Below are 17367 nucleotides of genomic sequence, written 5' to 3'. Positions count from 1 at the left end.
CAAAAAAAAAAAAAAAAGACTCTCTTCCTATGCAGAGTTGTGGGGGATTAGGACTGGCTAATCCAGATTCTTGTGACAATCACAGATCCTGGTGGGGCCAGTTGGTCCTCCAAATTGCAAACTCTCAAAAATATCTTAAAGATCAATCTTAGGTTTTACAATAGCAACTGGGAGAGTAAAGGCTACGTAGACTGCCTCTTTCTGGTGTAAAGCCTGTAAGCATAAAGTAAATCTCTAGACATTTTCTAGGAGCTCTTCTGTTTCAGAGACTACTCCAAGTATGTCCCAAGGACCAATGGCCTCAGTCACATAAATACATTTGCTATACATGTTTTATATGTGGATCACATTGAGTTTGGTTTAAGTTATTAATGCTTACCACAATGATTATTACTTCTTTAAGGGCAGCCCTCACTTATTAAACATGTCATTGATTTGGCTGGGCACAGTGGCTCATGCCTATAATCTCGCACATTGGGAGGCCAAGGCAGGCAGATCACTTGAGGCCTGCCTGGACAACAAAGCAAGACCCCATGTCTACAAAAGTAGAAAAAATAACCAAGTGTAGTGGTGGGTACCTGTAGTCCCAACTTCTCATGGGCTGAGTCAAAGAGGATCACTTAAGCCCAGGAGTTCGAGCTGCAGTAAGCCATAATCATGCCACTGAATTTCATCCTGGGCAACAAAATGAAACCTTGTCTTTAAAAAATTTCAATGATTATACTGAAATTAACAATCCCCTATTAATTCATCGTTTAGTGATAGTCACAAAATAAAACAAAGACTGCATCAGGCATAATTAATTTATATTTATATTAGAAATTTATGGGAGCTTGATAGACATGTAGAATATTGGTCTCACCTTGACCTATTGAGTCAGAATCTGCATTTGAACAGGTGATTTGGGGGCACAATAAATTTTTATGTATTACTTTTAGAAGTGCTTGGCTACCACTTCTACTTATTATTTATTTAATTTTAATAGCTTTAAGGGGTACAAATAGTTTTTGGTTACATGGCTGCATTGTATAGTGGTGAAGAAGTCTGGGCTTTGAGTGCACCCACCGTTCCCACCTGTGCCCATGGGCACAATAAAATTTGAAAAGCATTGCTCTAAATAGCTTTTGGTGTGCTCTGGAAGGGAGGTCTGCGCAGGCTGATTGTTTTTGCTGATAGTTTTGTTTGGAGACTCAGTCCCAGATACCCTCACCCCAAGAACAGAAGGGGAAGCCTTAATTCCCCAGTTGCCAGATCTCTCAACTGGATGGAGCAGTTTCTTCAAGGGTCTGGCAGAGGAGGACCAGCAGAAGTAGAGGATGCAGAACAAAAAAAAATACCTGCTCTCCTTCTCAGTGAGGCTAAGGGCAACAGGAGAATCTGGCAAATTCCTGAAGTCTCAGAAACATATTGAGGCCAGAGTCAGAGCACAAAGAAAACAGAAGGGGAGACTAAGAAGAAAAGAGTCAGGACCTTATGATTCTATTTCTATGTACTGTTCTCTGAGTCTCCCTGGTTATTTTTCACCTCTTTAAAATTTCCCCCTAAATTTCTGCATTCTGTTTGCTTCTCTGAAACATAATAATTGTTGGGCACAATGGCTCAAGCCTATAATCCCAGCACTTTGGGAGGTCAAGGCGAGGGGATTGCCTGAGCCTGTGGGTTCAAGACCAGCCTGGGCAACATGGTGAGACCTCGTCTCTACAACAAACCAAAATTAGATGGGCGTGGTAGCTCATGCCTGTGGTTCTGGCTACTTGGAAGGCTGAGGTGGAAGTATTGCCTGAGCCCGGCAGGTCGAGGTCACGGTGGCCAAGAGCATGCCACTGCACTCCAGCCTGGGCAACAGAGTGAGACTCCAACTCACAAACAAAACAAAAAAATAATTATTATAATATCTTACATCTACATGATGTTATATACCATCTAGTACATAATAGATGCAACCTTATTTTATAGAAGGCAATTTTTTTTGCCTGGTTTACTAATGAGAAATATTTCATACCCCATTTCCTGTTTTCTTTATTAGGTTATCCTTAAAAGTAATTCTTATTTTCCACTAATTTTGACAAATTTTGGAGGGTTTTTATGTGCATATGTGTACAAGATAATATGATGAATTATTGCCACAGTGAATTGAATGAGAAGTGTGAAGAAAAAATAATACCATTACATAAATCAGACTCCCTATTTTAGAGATGATGAGGCCAAGCCTTAAAAGTTTAGGTGGGACAAGTGTGGTGGCTCATGCATGTAATCCCAGCACTTTGGGAGACCAAAGCAGGAAGAGCCCTTGAGATCAGGAGCTCAGGACCAGCCTGGTTGGGCATCATAGCAAGATCCGGTATCTACTTAAAAAAAAAAAAAAAAAAGAAAAGCATTTAAATTATGTGACTATGATCCTGTAATAAAACCAATATCTTCTGTTCCTTATGTTACATAGTGTACTCTACTAATATGCATAAAAAAATTTTTTAGCAAGCTCATGAGCTAAACCTTAGCTTTGTATCCAAGTCAGATTTCGTTTAAATGGTCCTCAAAAAGATAACCTCCCTTACTGTTCTTTTTTTTTTTTTAGTTGGAGTCTCACTCTGTCACCCAGGCTGGAGTGCAGTGGCACGCTCACAGCCACTGCAGCCTCAACCTGCTGGGCTCAGGTGATCCTTCCCCCTCAGCCTTCCAAGTAACTAGAACTATAGGCACGTGCCACCATACCTGGCTAATTTATTAATTTATTTATTGTAGAGACAAGGTTTCGCCAAGTTGCCCCAGTTGGTCACGAACCCCTGGACTCAGGCAATCCTCTCACCTCCACCTCCCAAAATGTTGGAATTACAGGCATGAACCACCACAGCTAGCTCCCTTGCTGTTCTTTAAACTAATTTCTGTAGAAGGGAAATTCATAAGTTCTTTGACTCATGAGATAAGGCATGTAAAAATGCTTTGAAAACTGCATGACACCATACAAACATGAGGGATTATTTCTAATAATGTCTGGGGCCCATAAGTCTATCACCAGAAAGGTCCTTACATCATCCAAAGTCAGTGCTTCCTTATGCAATGTGAGACAGTTCCTGCTTTGCTCAGTTTGGGAATCTTTTCATCATCAGGTTCCCAAGCAGCTATCTCTGTCAGTCACTTGGTTTACTCTGACATGCTCAGTTCTGTGTTTGATTGGTGTTTCTTTGTGTTTCACCTTTGTTGTTGATTTTCATGCTTTGGCATGGTGGTGACTCAACAGACACAGATGACTTCCCAGACCCTATCTAGACAAGCCACATTGTTCCTTTGCTTTGCAAATGAGTATAAATTTGAAGAAAATGGGATAAAGAAAGTATAAAATGGACCTTCAGGGGCCTTTGGCAAACTCTGTTTTGTTTACATTCTTAGTCTTTACACTGTCTCCCTTCTGTTTTGATCAATTTCATAAGGACTGCATCAATTGAAGTGGCCCGTGAACTCTGCAGCCCAACCACACAGTACACTAGGCTTTCCTCTTCTAAATGGGATTCTTGAAACCACAGCCTGAGAGGAAAGAATCCAAAACTTTCTCTGATTCCTCAAGATGTCAAATGTTCTGACTTCTCTGACACCAATTGGACATTTTATACACATACTGTGGATCTGTACCAGCAGCAGACACCACAAAAAGAAATAGACAAACAGGCTGTTCTGGGAGCAGATTGAACTACAGAGTCAGACAATGAACAAAGATGTGCTTTGGATTCTTCAGTTACTGAAATTGAATAACCCTTATTTTCTTGAAAGCAGATAAAAGCAGGCAGATTCCTAGAGTTTATGTAACATTGAAATTAACACTTGAAAATTGTATCCACATTTTCCTTCACTTCAGGTATATTTTATTGATCAGATATCATAAAAATCTATGGATACAACCGTGAATCTTTCTTTTTTTTTTTTTTGAGTTGGCGTCTCACTCTGTCACCCAGGCTGGATGAAAGTGGCATGCTCACAGCCACTGCAGCCTCAACCTGCTGTGCTCAGGCGATCCTTCTGCCTCAACCTTCTAAGTAGCTGGAACTACAGGTATGTGCCACCATGCCTGGCTAATTTTTTTTATTTATTGTAGAGATGAGTTCTCACCAAGTTGCTAGTCTCGAACTCAGACTCAGGCAATCCTCTCACCTCAGCCTCCTGGGATTATAGGCATAAACCACCGTGCCCGGCTGTCTGTGAATCTTTTTTAATGGAAGGATAAAGTTTTCATGCTTTTGACAAAGTTCCACCGCACCAGAATATGCTCTGCTCAGAAATGAGTTACTCAGAAATTACTGAAATGACTTTAGTCAAGTCAGTTTTCTCCAGTTTTGTTTTTTGGTTTTTTATTTTTAAGTTTTGTCTCTTGTAGGGTCAGTCGAGTGAGAAGAGAAGACAGTAAAAAGAGACCTCAACTGGCCTGGCTCTATACCTGGTTGCTGATAACACAAAGAGTTCTTCTGATTGGCAGGTCGGAAAAGGCTCAGGGAACAAAAGTGATTGCCAAAACGTGGTCAGAAAATGGGTCAGTGACCAGGAATCTTGTCAGACATAAATGATGAACATGGGGTCCAGAAAGGTGGCCAGACCTAGGGATTGGGTTCCAGAACCAAAGAGCCACAAAGCAGATAGACAGGAGTGGGTGTCAGGCCTAGACTCTCAGCCTGAGTGTACTTGTTTAGGCTTTAACCCAGATTGTTCATAGATGGCTGTTCTTTATAAAGCTGCATGCACACTGTAGCCAACACTTTCCACCCCAACTCCTAAAGGAGCCATTACAATGTTAATAAAAACAAGTGGAAAGAGCACTAAATATCAGTCCTCAGTTTTCCCCTCCACCAGTGAGCAACTTATACACGTATGCATGGTGGCAAGAAACTTCCCTGATTGCTGGCAAAAAGTTACTCTTACAGTGTACTTACAAGTTTAATTTTTGAGTGTATTGCTTTGCTGATTGGAACGTTTTTTTCTTAAAATCACAAGAGATTGGTATGAGAAAATAAACTGCCAAGGAAAGTTGAAATGTAGTGCATTGTTCTGCTCAGTGAGTCACAATTGCTGGCAGAGTCTTTGCTGTTGCCACACCTCTGGCCTTCCACACCGGAGGCATAGTGTGACTGAGTGGAAAAAACCCGAGGCTGGAAATCAGCTTCAGAAGACAAGATGGTCTCACTGCCCTCTGAGCTGTAAGGTAGGCAGCCACATGGCAGCAGTGATATTCCCTTCTCTAACATACCCAGGGGAACACCAATATCCCTGAGCTGAATGTCAAGAGGAACAGGAGGAAGACTGCTCAAAAGCAGGAAATACTTTCTAGAAAACAAGACTGAGGGGAAGCATTTTTACAATGTAATCCAGGGCTCTTTCAGGATCTGGCTTTTATTTACTTTCCTGACTCCATTCATTCATTCATTGATTCATTCAGGAAGAGTTTACTGAGCTAGTGCTGGGGAAGTTATTACACAATATAAATGTGACATTGTAACCATGATCATGCTTCAAGGGAGAGTTACCTGATGGTGTACAACCACAAAAGAGGGGAATTTGTCATAGTTAGGGAGGCCAGCTTCCAGGAAAGAATGGGAATTTGAAGGAAAGACAGGTGAGAAGGAGTCAGAGAAGTGGTTCCAAGCAAAAGGATAGCAAGGAAAAGTCCCCCTTGGGCACCCCTGAATATTGCAGCACTTACAAGTCATTTCCAGTTTCTCAAACACTCCCATGCAGTCTTCCATCTCTAGGTTTTTGCTAGACTCCTCCCCACCCTCATCCACTCCATCTCCATCAACTCCCGTTCATCCGTTTTGTTTCAGCATTGATGTCACTGCTTTTAGAGAGTTTTCCCTGATGCCTCCCCTTGAGCCAGGTGTAGATGACCCCCAGTGGGTTACAATTGCCTCCCGTGCTCACCCCTACCTAACTCATCAGCATCCCTGTTAGGTTACTAGCTCCTTGGGGACAGGAGATGATCCCTTGTTTGCTGATATCCCCAGCACCTACCACAGTGCACTGAGTTCATGAGCAATAAATATTCGTGAGAGGTAAGAAGAAAGGGTTATATATGTCAACTATTAGCAGCAATAATCATGATAGCTAACACTTATACGTGGCTTCCCATATGCTAGGTATTGTTCTAAACATTTGAATATATTAACTAATACTTCTCTCAACAAACCAACTGGGTGGATATTAATAGTTCCTCCATTTTACAGAACCTGTTTAAATTCCACTTTCTATCTATAAAGTGAAGATAGTAATAAGCTTAGTTTGTAAATTGAGAAGAATTACAGCGCATAAGCAAAGTATCAGTGCTGGCTAAATGCTGCCTGTTATTATGATTGTCTGCCAGGGCAAAGACAGGAGTCTAAAACTTTGGTTTAGAAGACTCCAGCATTTTGGGGACGAAGAATGAGATTGCACTGCCCCGGACAAATGGCCCATAGAGCAGAAAAGAGATTCAATGTTGGTAAAATCCCTGATGAGAGCAGGGACAAATCTTTCCCTGCACACCCTTCCCCAGCAACCTTCAGAGGTGGGACCACAGCAGGGAAGAGAGTGCGGATGGCCAGAAGTCTCAAGATTTGCTGGCTGTGGACCACTAACCTAACACTAAAACTGTTTCCTTGGCTATGCAACAGCTGTCACTAAGTGTGGGGTTCCCATACACAAAGAGAGGAGAGAAAGAGGGTTCCTAGGATAATTTGGTAGCTGAGAGAGAACACAATGTAGTGAAAAGAAGTGGAATTTGGAATTGGTCACAATCTAGTACAATGGCAGGATTCCCAATCTTGAGCAAGTTACTTAGATTTTTCTGAGCCTCAGTTTTATCACCCATAAAATAGACATACTGAAACCCTTCACTCAATAAATGTGAGTTCCTTCCTCCTTCGGCTAATCTGAATGACCAGAACTTCTGAGACCGTCTTCATTTGAAAAATGGGAGTAAAACTTACACCTGTATCACAAGAAATTGACACTTAAGTGGGTTAATTTATAAACTCTAAAGCATTATGTAATTATCAGGTATTAATAATCCATCATAAAATATTTTTGAGGGCTACTATATACTGTGACAGGCACTGGAGAAATGGGAGATTGACTGTGGCAGGCCCTACCCTCACGACACAGCTTTTAAAAGAGAAATTCATTGTTTTCTCTGGTACAGAGAGAAAAGGCAGCCAGGCCAGAGGGAGAGGTCCCCGTGGTCTGCATAGTCATCCAAGTTCCTGGCACTTGGTCCTCCCTGGGGGACATCTGATACCTGACCCTCAGCCATCGGCTTGAGAGCTTGCTCAGACTGCCTGACCCAAGGGCTCTAGGGACCGGGTTGCAGAATTTCCAAATCTTCAAAATTAGCAGGTGAGGAAATCTTAAAACAAACCAAAAAATGATTTGAGAGCAATATGGAAGTAGTTGCTCCAACAACGATGAGGTTATGAAAAACTTGGAGAGGAGAATCGTGATAGATTCCTGTGTTTTTACTGCAAGGGGATTGAACAATCCAGATTCACACTGGTCTCCAGCCCAGCCAGCCAGACCTCCCACTGTTAAGCTCCTTTTGTCTTCTTTCCCTCTTCCTTCTAAGAAGATACAAATTGAGAAAGGGACAGAAAGTTTCTTGCCCAACCATGATTCAGGAAAGCAGGCAACTGTGGCATTGCCTAGACAAAAAGGACTTGTAGAGACAGGTCCCAGATAGATCCACCCCAGATTTTGCAAAGAAGGCACCTCCTTCACCTCACGTTCTAATACCTTCCAAGTTCAGGAAGAAGCCATTGCTCCTGCATTGACAGCCGGCACAATGTACCCAGAAGGCCCGGTGTGAGCAAACCAGAAGCTTCTCTACAACATGACCCACACAGACAATGCAGGTTCTGTTGGCAGCCTGAAGTTTGTGACCCTCTTGGCTGTGCTAAGTCCAGGACTCCTACTCTTGGGAACTGGAGTGCAGCTTCAAGACAACGGGTATGATGGATTACTTGTTGCAATCAATCCTCAGGTACCCGAGAATCAGAACCTCATCTCCAACATTAAGGTGAGTGGCTCATTAGACCTGTTTCCTTATTTAAAGAGCTAACAACCCTGCCTGGGTTTGTATTTGAGCAGGAGAGAAAGCAGCATTTCTTAAAGATAGAGCGAACATTTGTGACTATGGTCAAGCCCATTTGTTCATGTCCTTCTGTATAGTCTCAGATCACAAAGTGTTGATCAAGCCCTCCTTTTTGTTATTGTTGGTTACTACTTATTTCAGCTTCTGTTTTGTTTTGTTTTCCCACATGACTGTCTCGGAGGTAGCAACTTAGGAAAAGGACCACTCACTGGGGCAGTAAAGGCTGGATGTTTGATGAATAAGCTGATAGTGCTTGTTAAAATCATGTTGTTGGATGCCATCCTGAGGGTGAAAATTCTCAGACAGAAAGGGTGAGCGTCTGTGTGGAGTGCCAAACAGCAAAATTATTTCTTTTTCATTGAATGTGCTGCAATATAACTGACTATTTTTACTTTAATAGGGCAGGGGAGGATTTTAGCTTTAGCACTTAAGAGCCTCCTTTGAGTAATGCTTTAGTCAAATCAGTGGCATCATGAGGTGTGATCTTCAACATGCCTCCAGCTGTGACATAAAAAGGATCTGTCCAGTAAAAGCTTTAAAAGCCTTTCTCAAGACTGGGAAAATTATAAAGGCAAGCACGGACACATTGTTAGTGCCCTAAAATCTCCTCCAGATAATCTTTGTAAGGTGTTTTTTTTTTTTTTTGAGTTGGAGTCTCAATCTGTCGCCCAGACTGGAGTACAGTGGCATGCTCCCGGCCACTCAGCCTCAACCTGCTGGGCTCAGGTGATCCTTCCACCTCAGCCTTCCAAGTAGCTGGAATTACAGGTGCACGCTACCTCACTCAGCTAATTTTTTTATTTATTGTTGGGACGAAGTCTCACCATGTCGCCCAGGCTGGTCTCGAACCCGCAGGCTCAAGCAGTCCTCTTGCCTTGGCCTCCCAAAGTGCTGGGATTATAGACTTGAGCCACTGCACCCGGACATTGTAATGTTTTTTGCTGTTGTTTCTTTTCTTAATTTACCACTAAGTTTTCCCAAAGTCTAATGCTTTCTCTAAAAGAAATGGGCTTCTTCAAAATATTTTCAGTATTTTTAATTTCTTTTGTTTAAGCATAATCAGAAAACCAACATATACAGGTTTACAAGTGACAAAATAAGTTTTCTTTTGTTTGGTTGTAGGAAATGATAACTGAGGCTTCATTTTACCTATTTAATGCTACCAAGAGAAGAATATTTTTCAGAAATATAAAGATTTTAATTCCTACCACATGGAAAGCTAATCATTACAGCAAGATAAAACAAGAATCATATGAAAAGGTAAGAATTCAGGATTTTATTAAATGATCTTAAGGGGAAAAAAACACCAAAATATACTGTGCTGAAACTCCAAAAGTGAGAACTTAAGCAAAAACAAATAATTGATATTAATGTACAAATAATATTACCGGGCAGAGTGTTATCAACAAAATACATAGAAATAAAATAAATGAGTGTGAATTATGGAGTAAAAAATAAGTAAAATGCTATTGCCCAAATAGCTTCTCAGAAGATCTCTTTGTTTTATAACCTAGAGTCCCTTCTGAAAGTTTTGGTGAAAGATCAAGAATTCGTTTTATCCTATAAGGATCAGCTGTCAAGGGAGCAATTCTATTTATGACTATCTTCAAACATCCTGTCAGGGGCAGTGAACATGCATGTCCAGACAGAAGCATAAACCACTCACACATATGACTGTCTTCTCATGCAATAGTGTAAATTAGCAGAACTTCCCATGAACCCAAGTCCAGGATGCTGTTTTAGAGGAATAAGGGGATAAGAAGAAAGACAGGAAAGGTGGGTGGGAGGGGTGTGGCAACTTTTTCTCTTCTAACTGAAGAAGAGCTTAACCTTGAAAGACTCTCATAAGTTGTAGACCACAGTCAAGCGACCATGATGTTGTCTGGTATGTACTAGTATGAGCACTACAAATAAATGCTAGATATGTTTGGTAAACCACTGTTTGAAATTACTGTGAACAAGAGCCCATTGCACCTACCAGAAGGTCCAGGAGCAGAGGTGTAGAGAACTTAACTTGGGGCTTCACCAGTGGAGTGGGTTGAGACTGTAACTCTAACAGAATGACTCAGACATGTGGCACAGCTTCACCTTTTCCTTACTTCTGTTATTCAGTATGAAATTTCCTAAGTTTTTAAAAAACTTTTAGCTCTCCTTGGAAATGATTCTCTCAGAAATTGAATGGTAGAGCCATCAAGATATGTACCTCGATGTCCTAAAGAGGCTAAAGAGGCTTTAAAAGCATGTGATTTATGACCAGATGGAAACATTTGGCAATGCTTGGGCATAGAGATAGGATAGGTAGGGAAACTGGGATAAACTGGGAAGAGAACTAGTGTTTAAGCTTCAACCTTGTGCCAGACCTTTTTCATATATTATTGAATTCTCACATAACCTAAAATGAGTCGCTGTTTTTACAAATTAGGAAGCTGGGGCTCAAATAAGATATTTGACTCAAGTCAAGCAGTAAATTACAGAGCCACGATTTCAATGTCTATTTGATTCCAAAACCTATGCTCTTTGCACTAAGCCATGTGTCTCTAGCTATCTATAAAGATGGCATTCATCAACTTGACCTTCAGTGGAACTAAGAAGTATTGGAGATACCACCACCAAAACCAGGTTGCCAAAGGTAGAACTCCTGATTCTAATGGAGAGGAGACAAATAAATAAGTAAAGCAAAAGTGAGACTATGACGGAACAGAAAGATCAAAGGAAACAATAGTCATTGAACACTGTCCATATATCTATTGGACAGCAATTCCTTTAACCTCATGTCAGTTACACAAACACTTAGTGAATGAACATTATGTACAGGGGCCAAGAGAACATTATGTACAGGGGCCACATGAACATTATGTACAGGGGCTACAGAGAACACAAGGACAAGCAAAGTAGCTCCTGTGCTTGTGAATCTACAGTGTAGTTTCTGTAAGTATGAATCAGAGAAGGGGGAAAGGATTAAGAAAAGTACCTATGAGTGGAATTACTGGTAATAATGTAACCCCAAGCATCCTCTGAGTACTCTCTGCTTTCCTTTTTGCTTCAGGACAAATTTCCAAACACAGGAGTGAGGTTTTATCCAAGCTAGGACTGTCCAAGGGCATGACCTTTTCAGTCTTTTTTGTAAATGTTTGCTTGTAATGCCCTTAGCTTGAATTCTTATCTTTATAAAATAAATGTCAATTATCATAAAATTAATTCATACTCATTGCAAAAATTAATGTAGAAATATAAGAAAATAAAAATGAAAGCATTATTGTCCTCTTCTCCTTTCACAGTGGCACACACACACACACACACACACACACACACACACACATACAACACGTGCACATATAGTACATAGATTAATAATTGTATATCTTGGATCATATTAGATCTATTGTTCCAAAGACAATTTTTTTTCTTTTTTTAACTTAACAACATAGCTTAACTTTTTAAATGGCAGGTTCATACAGGATATTATCTTCCTTCCCAAAAATAAAAGAAACAATGTTATGTACTAAATTGATTGTCTTGATGGTTATTTGAATAGATACTTCAGTTTTAGATGTAAAATACTGCAATGTGATTGAAATGGTCAGGGCATGAGAGGAAATATAACCTCATTAGAATGATTGTTTTGCTAATATAATTGTTTATGAGAATAAAAGGACAAATCTTCAAAAAAACATATTTTATTGTCTTACAGTAATGAAATAATGCAAGGAACGTTGTTCACAAAAAGCTGTAACATTTTACAATATGGCTCTGAATGATGTGCAAACGCTCTTAAAATATTTTTATTACATTTTGCAGTGTTTTATTATATCAGACATTTTACAGTGTTGGCTTTTGAGAATATCTTAATCTGGTAAATGGAAAGGTCAGCGGTGGCTCAGCCTGTAATCCCACGCCTTGGGAGGCTGAGGTGAATGGATGGCCTGAGCCCGCGTGTTCAAGACCCACCTGGGCAACTTGGCGAGACCTCATCTCTACAATAAATCAAAAATCAGCCGGGTGTGATAGCGTGCGCCTGTAATTCCAGCTACTTGGAAGGCTGAGGCGGAAGGATCGCCGGAGCCCAGCAGGTTGAGGCTGCAGTGGCTGGGAGCGACCACTGCACTCCAGTCTGGGCAACAGAGTGAGACTCCAACTCAAAAAAAAAAAAAAAAAGAAATTTTCTAAACATTTAAAACAGATATTTTTGAGAGTACCAAGTGACTTTGTTGATAGTGAACTGTGGGTATAATTTAAACTCCATCTATCTATAAGGTATTTCTTTTTTTTTTTATTTTGTTTTAAAGTTGAGGTATAATTACATACAGTAAAATGCAAAGATCTTAAACATACAGCTCAAGTGCTTTAACAAATGTGTACATTTATGTCACCAACATCACAATTGAGATAGAGTATTACCTAGCATTTCTTTTAATTCAGGCAAATGTCATAGTGGCTGACTTGTACGGGGCACATGGGGATGATCCATACACCCTACAACACAGAGGGTGTGGAAAAGAGGGAAAATATATCCATCTTACACCTACTTTCCTACTGAATGATAACTTAACAGCTGGCTACGGATCACGAGGTAGGTGAGACCGATTAAACAATAGCCATTGAGGGACTGATGTCATCTTGAGTTTCATTTGTTTTGACCATGATTTATTTGGATTGGAGCCATCGTTTTTTAAGAAAAATGTGTCATGTAAGTTGTCTAAAAATAAAATGCATTTAAACTAAAAAAAAGTAAAAATAAAAATAAAATTTAAAAAAGCCATTGAACAGCACTATTCACAATATTCTGTGCTTGATGCTGAAATGGCCTCCAGAAACCCTGAAACCTGTCAAGGTCTTACCACTCGAATGGGGAAATGGGCCACATGACCATGAAAAGATGGGGGGCAAGGTGAGCCAGAAAGAGTTAAGCACCAGATTAATGGCCAGAGAGGAGTAAGAATAAGAATTCAGTAAAGGAGAGATCAATTTGAGCTGAGGGTGGTCAGAAAAGACCTCACAAAAGAGAAGGTCTTCAAGATTGAACGTTATTTGGATAAATGGAAAGAAGAGAGAGTAAATGGAAGGAGAGGGAGGAATATGAATAAAACTGTGGGAGCAGAAGGATCCAAGGCATATTGGAAACATGGGGAGCAGTCAATCCCATTGATGGTGCAGAGAGACTGTATGTGGGGAAAGAAAATGCTGAAACGCACATGGGGGCTAGGAGATGGACAGCCTGAAATGCCCAAATTGTCAAGTCACCATTGGAGGTCTATAAGCATAGGCGCGACACTATCGAAGCAATGTTTTAAGAAGATGATTCTGGCTGTGTGGATAACCTGACTCCCTCAGATCCAGGAGAGAGAAACCAGAAATCAGGGGAACGACCGGAGAAGCCCAGGTATGGACTGCAAGCCTTGAATAAGAGCGGAGGCAGTGGGATGGGAAAACCAAGAAAGATGGTAATAAGGATAATGTAAAGGTCCTACATGCCAGGTGCTCTGTTATTTGCTTTCAAATGTTCTCTTATTTAATTCTCACAACTCTTTAAGTGGTGAGAAATCTCCCAGGGTCAAAAGAGAGAAAGAAAAGTCTGAACTGCAGCAGAGTGAAAGGCAAGAGGTATGTAGAGATGGCATCAAGGAACAGAGAATGCACCGAGTTTTTGTCAGAAAGAGAAGGGAGCAGTTTAAAGGGAAAATTCACAATTGGATGTAGGCGAGTTGGTGGTGAGGAGCAGTGGGCTATTCTGGGGGAAGGATTCAGCCTGTGGTCGGGTGTTGATGGCTGGGGTTTGGGAGGGAAGTCAGGGTCATAGTCCTGGAAACTGGTATGTAGTGGATGATACTTGAGGGATAAACAAATGAGCACAGATCTCCTGGTCCAGGGTTAACTATGTCCAGGGTTAACACACCAACCATGATTTTGTGTGTGTGTGTGTGTTTTTATTTAACTTACATTAGTGCCTTTTAAATGATGTTTAATTACTTTATCCTACTTAATTCTAAATAGATTTTGTTATCCTCTGTATAGTTAGCAGGAAGTAGAGTACACACTCCGTAAAACACATTTTATACAACACTTTATGAGCACCCCCCTTAAGTCTCCTCCCTCTGTGGGAGCTTTTCTGTCCTCTCAATAAATCCTGCTTTTTTAAAAAAAAAAAACACTTTATAAAGCTTTATAAAAACCTGGTTTTTTTTTTTTTTCCCTTTTCTGGTAACCATGAGGTGCTGATAATCTCTGCGTAAACATGATTTCATCAGCTCTACTAAATTTCCTGAGTAGGCACAAACTTTCCCTCAACACTTTCAGCTTGGACGATTACCCTCCCTTCCTTTGTCTAGGGGCCAGAAATTGCACAATACGCCACAGCCTGAGTCAACTCAGCAAATACTTCCTAGGTTCCCAGAACTTAATTTAGAAAAAAAAAAAAAAAAGAAAGTGCTTTGAGAGGGAAGTTCATCTGGAAAGCTTCAATGGGGGAGTTTTGATCTGAACTTTGAAGGAAATGTAAGATTTAGAGAGGTTGAGATAAAGTTATAAAGGTTTTGATGCTGAGGATGGAGGTTTCCATGAACTAAGAGCTGGAGATAAACATAAACATGGAGAATAAAGAGAAAGGACCATTCAAGCCAGAGAGAAGATTCTATGATCTCCTTTCTGCTCCTTCTTCCCTCCCTGGCTCTAGATAGAATTACCTGCAAGAAACCAAGCAGGCTTGCGTTGACAGTCCAGAATTAGGATCAGGAAAGCTTTTTTTTTTTTTTGTCTGGAGATTCCTCTTTCCCTTTCCCCAAGCCCTGAATGTATAGACCTCTCTGAATCGGAATAGAAACCAGTTAGGCAGCTTCACTGGGGAAATGAGAGGATACAGGACAACACCCACACAGTATAGATGTGCAACAAATAAATCACTGGTTTGCAATTACAGGACAAAACATATCTTCATGCTGCCTTTTTTTATGGTGGTGCAGGTGGGGAGTAGGAGGAGAGGCGATGGGGTGGCAGAGAGGAGAGTGGGGGAGGGAACTGGACAAATACATCTAGTCAAAAAATGTTAAATATCCGCTAATTAGCAAGACCTGTTCTGAGATTCTAGGTGCTCAGAAGCAAAAACTCTCTCTTCCACAGGCAGAGTGTTTGTCCACGAATGGGCTCATCTCCGCTGGGGTGTGTTTGATGAGTATAATAACGATAAACCTTTCTACATAAATGGACAGAACCAAATTAAAGTGACAAGGTTAGTGCTTCCATGTTTCAAATGTCTTGTTTATTTGACGCTAAAATTGCTTACAATTTAAACAATTAAATTACTGTCTCATTTAAGCAGTTGCTTGCTTTAATTGCAACTGAAACGAAGTTGACGAGAGAGATCTTTCACTTTCCAGTTCTTAAATTTTCTTGCATTTTTTTTTTTAATTGGCAAATATTTATGTGGGTCAAATATTAAAATAGCAAAGCATTACAAAAAGTCATGCTTGTAGCTATCTCTCCCACCACTGTCTTCTCTCTGTTCCTACTCATCTCTTCTAGTTAATCTTATCGATTAGTTTTTTATTTATGTTTTCAGTATTTCTTCAGGCAAATTCAAATAAATATGACTGTATATTTCTTCTCACTCTTTTAAAATAATTGCATGGTGTTCCATTGTATGGATGTACCATAATTTATTCACCTGTCTCCTCTTGGTGGACACATGGGTTGTTCCCTGTTTTTTTCTATTACCGATAATATTGTCGGTCATAACATTACACATATGCAATTTATTATGTGTGCAGGCAGATCTACATAGCCATTAAATTCTTCCAGGAATTACTGGGTCAAAGGGTACCTTCAACTGTGACTTTAGATATTGACTGATTCTTCTCCTAAAAGTGGCACTACTTTTCTACCATTGACAACATTTGAGACTGCTTATATGGGAAAGAATACTTTTACATATCATCATTGCATGTTCTTTCTTTTTTTTCCCTGATATCCAGTGGAAATGAGCTCAAAGGGGCACTGACTCAAGATATTGGCATGCATGTCCTTTCTGGGGCCTCCCAGAGTCCATCTAGATTTTTTTGTATCTTTTGCTCTGACCCTGTTTAGTTGATAAAGTTCATACAGAACTTCATCAAGATCAAATTATTTAAAACAAAGTGGAGTGCATTTCTAAATTAATGAATTTTTTAATACAGCAGTTTCTTAAAATGTTTTACAAGTACCTAGCAAACTACAATCCTTGAAGCAAATTATTATCTGAACTAAAGAAGAAACATAAATAGTTCTAAAATAGATCTAATTCCCAGTTTCTCTTTCCATTTTTAGGTGTTCATCTGACATCACAGGTATTTTCGTGTGTGAAAAGGGCCCTTGCCCCCAAGAAAACTGTGTTATTAGTAAGCTTTTCAAAGAAGGGTGCACGTTTATCTACGATAGCACCCAAAATGCAACTGCATCAATAATGTTCATGCAAAGTTTATCTTCTGTAAGTATAGTCTTGGAATGACAAACTCTTATAAGATTCTTTGTTATCCTGAGGTAGACTAATATGTTTTAAGTATTGAAACTATTAGACAATTAAGATTCACTATATCTTAGAGCACGCATGTCCAACCCATGGCCCAGGGCCGCGTGCAGCCCAGGACAGCTAGTAATGCGGCCCTACAAAAATCTTTTAACATCATGTGCTTTTTATCATTTATTTTCTTCGTGTCCCCATGCATAGTTCCATTTCTGAAGTTCACAGTCACACATTATTCATGGCATCACTTTTTGGCAGTACATACATTTGTGAGCAGCTATTTTCAGTTATGAAGCACACAAAGAACAAAATTCAAACAAATATTTCTGACAAGCACCTTGAGAACTCACTAAGAATTGCAACCATTTCTATCGAACCAGACATTGATAGATTAGTGTTACAAAAACAAGGTCAAATTTCCCACTAGTTTTATATTGTTCTCATTTTTCTAAACTTTATAATAAAAAATATAAGAAAATAAAAGAAGTCTTATTATGTATATGCGCTAACTATATTGCGTAATTTATGTGTGGCCCAAGACAATTCCTCCTTACTCAATGTGACCCAGGAAAGTCAAAATGTTGGACACTGTCTTAGAGTGTGGGGATCTTACAGTTCATCTAGCTATTGTTCTATAAATTAAAAACTGAGGCTCCCAGGATAATCCAAAATTAGATTCATTTTAGGAAAGTGACTATTTGCTTTCCTGGGAATGATGATTTAACATAGAGTCTCTGGAGACCACGAAATAAATTGCTTATCTGTTGGCATTCCT

At 40.0% G+C, this 17367-nt stretch overlaps 1 protein-coding gene across 1 annotated transcript in view; it reads left to right on the top strand.

Annotated features, from left to right (window-relative positions):
- Positions 1-7658: 7658 nt before the first annotated feature.
- Positions 7659-17367, top strand: part of CLCA2 (chloride channel accessory 2) — a 32944-nt gene continuing 23235 nt past the window's right edge. Inside the window, exons 1-5 of the mRNA XM_008058320.2 lie at positions 7659-8026; positions 9224-9361; positions 12521-12671; positions 15215-15323; positions 16397-16556. Of these exons, the coding sequence (XP_008056511.1) occupies positions 7841-8026; positions 9224-9361; positions 12521-12671; positions 15215-15323; positions 16397-16556 (744 nt within the window). The 5' untranslated portion in view covers positions 7659-7840. The remainder of the gene's footprint in view (positions 8027-9223; positions 9362-12520; positions 12672-15214; positions 15324-16396; positions 16557-17367) is intronic.

Source organism: Carlito syrichta, unplaced genomic scaffold, assembly GCF_000164805.1.
Source record: "Carlito syrichta isolate Samal-C Ts95f unplaced genomic scaffold, Tarsius_syrichta-2.0.1 Scaffold303295, whole genome shotgun sequence".
NCBI lineage: Eukaryota > Metazoa > Chordata > Mammalia > Primates > Tarsiidae > Carlito > Carlito syrichta.
Note: the sequence above shows the minus strand (reverse complement) of the source record. Positions and strands in the feature narration are given on the sequence as shown.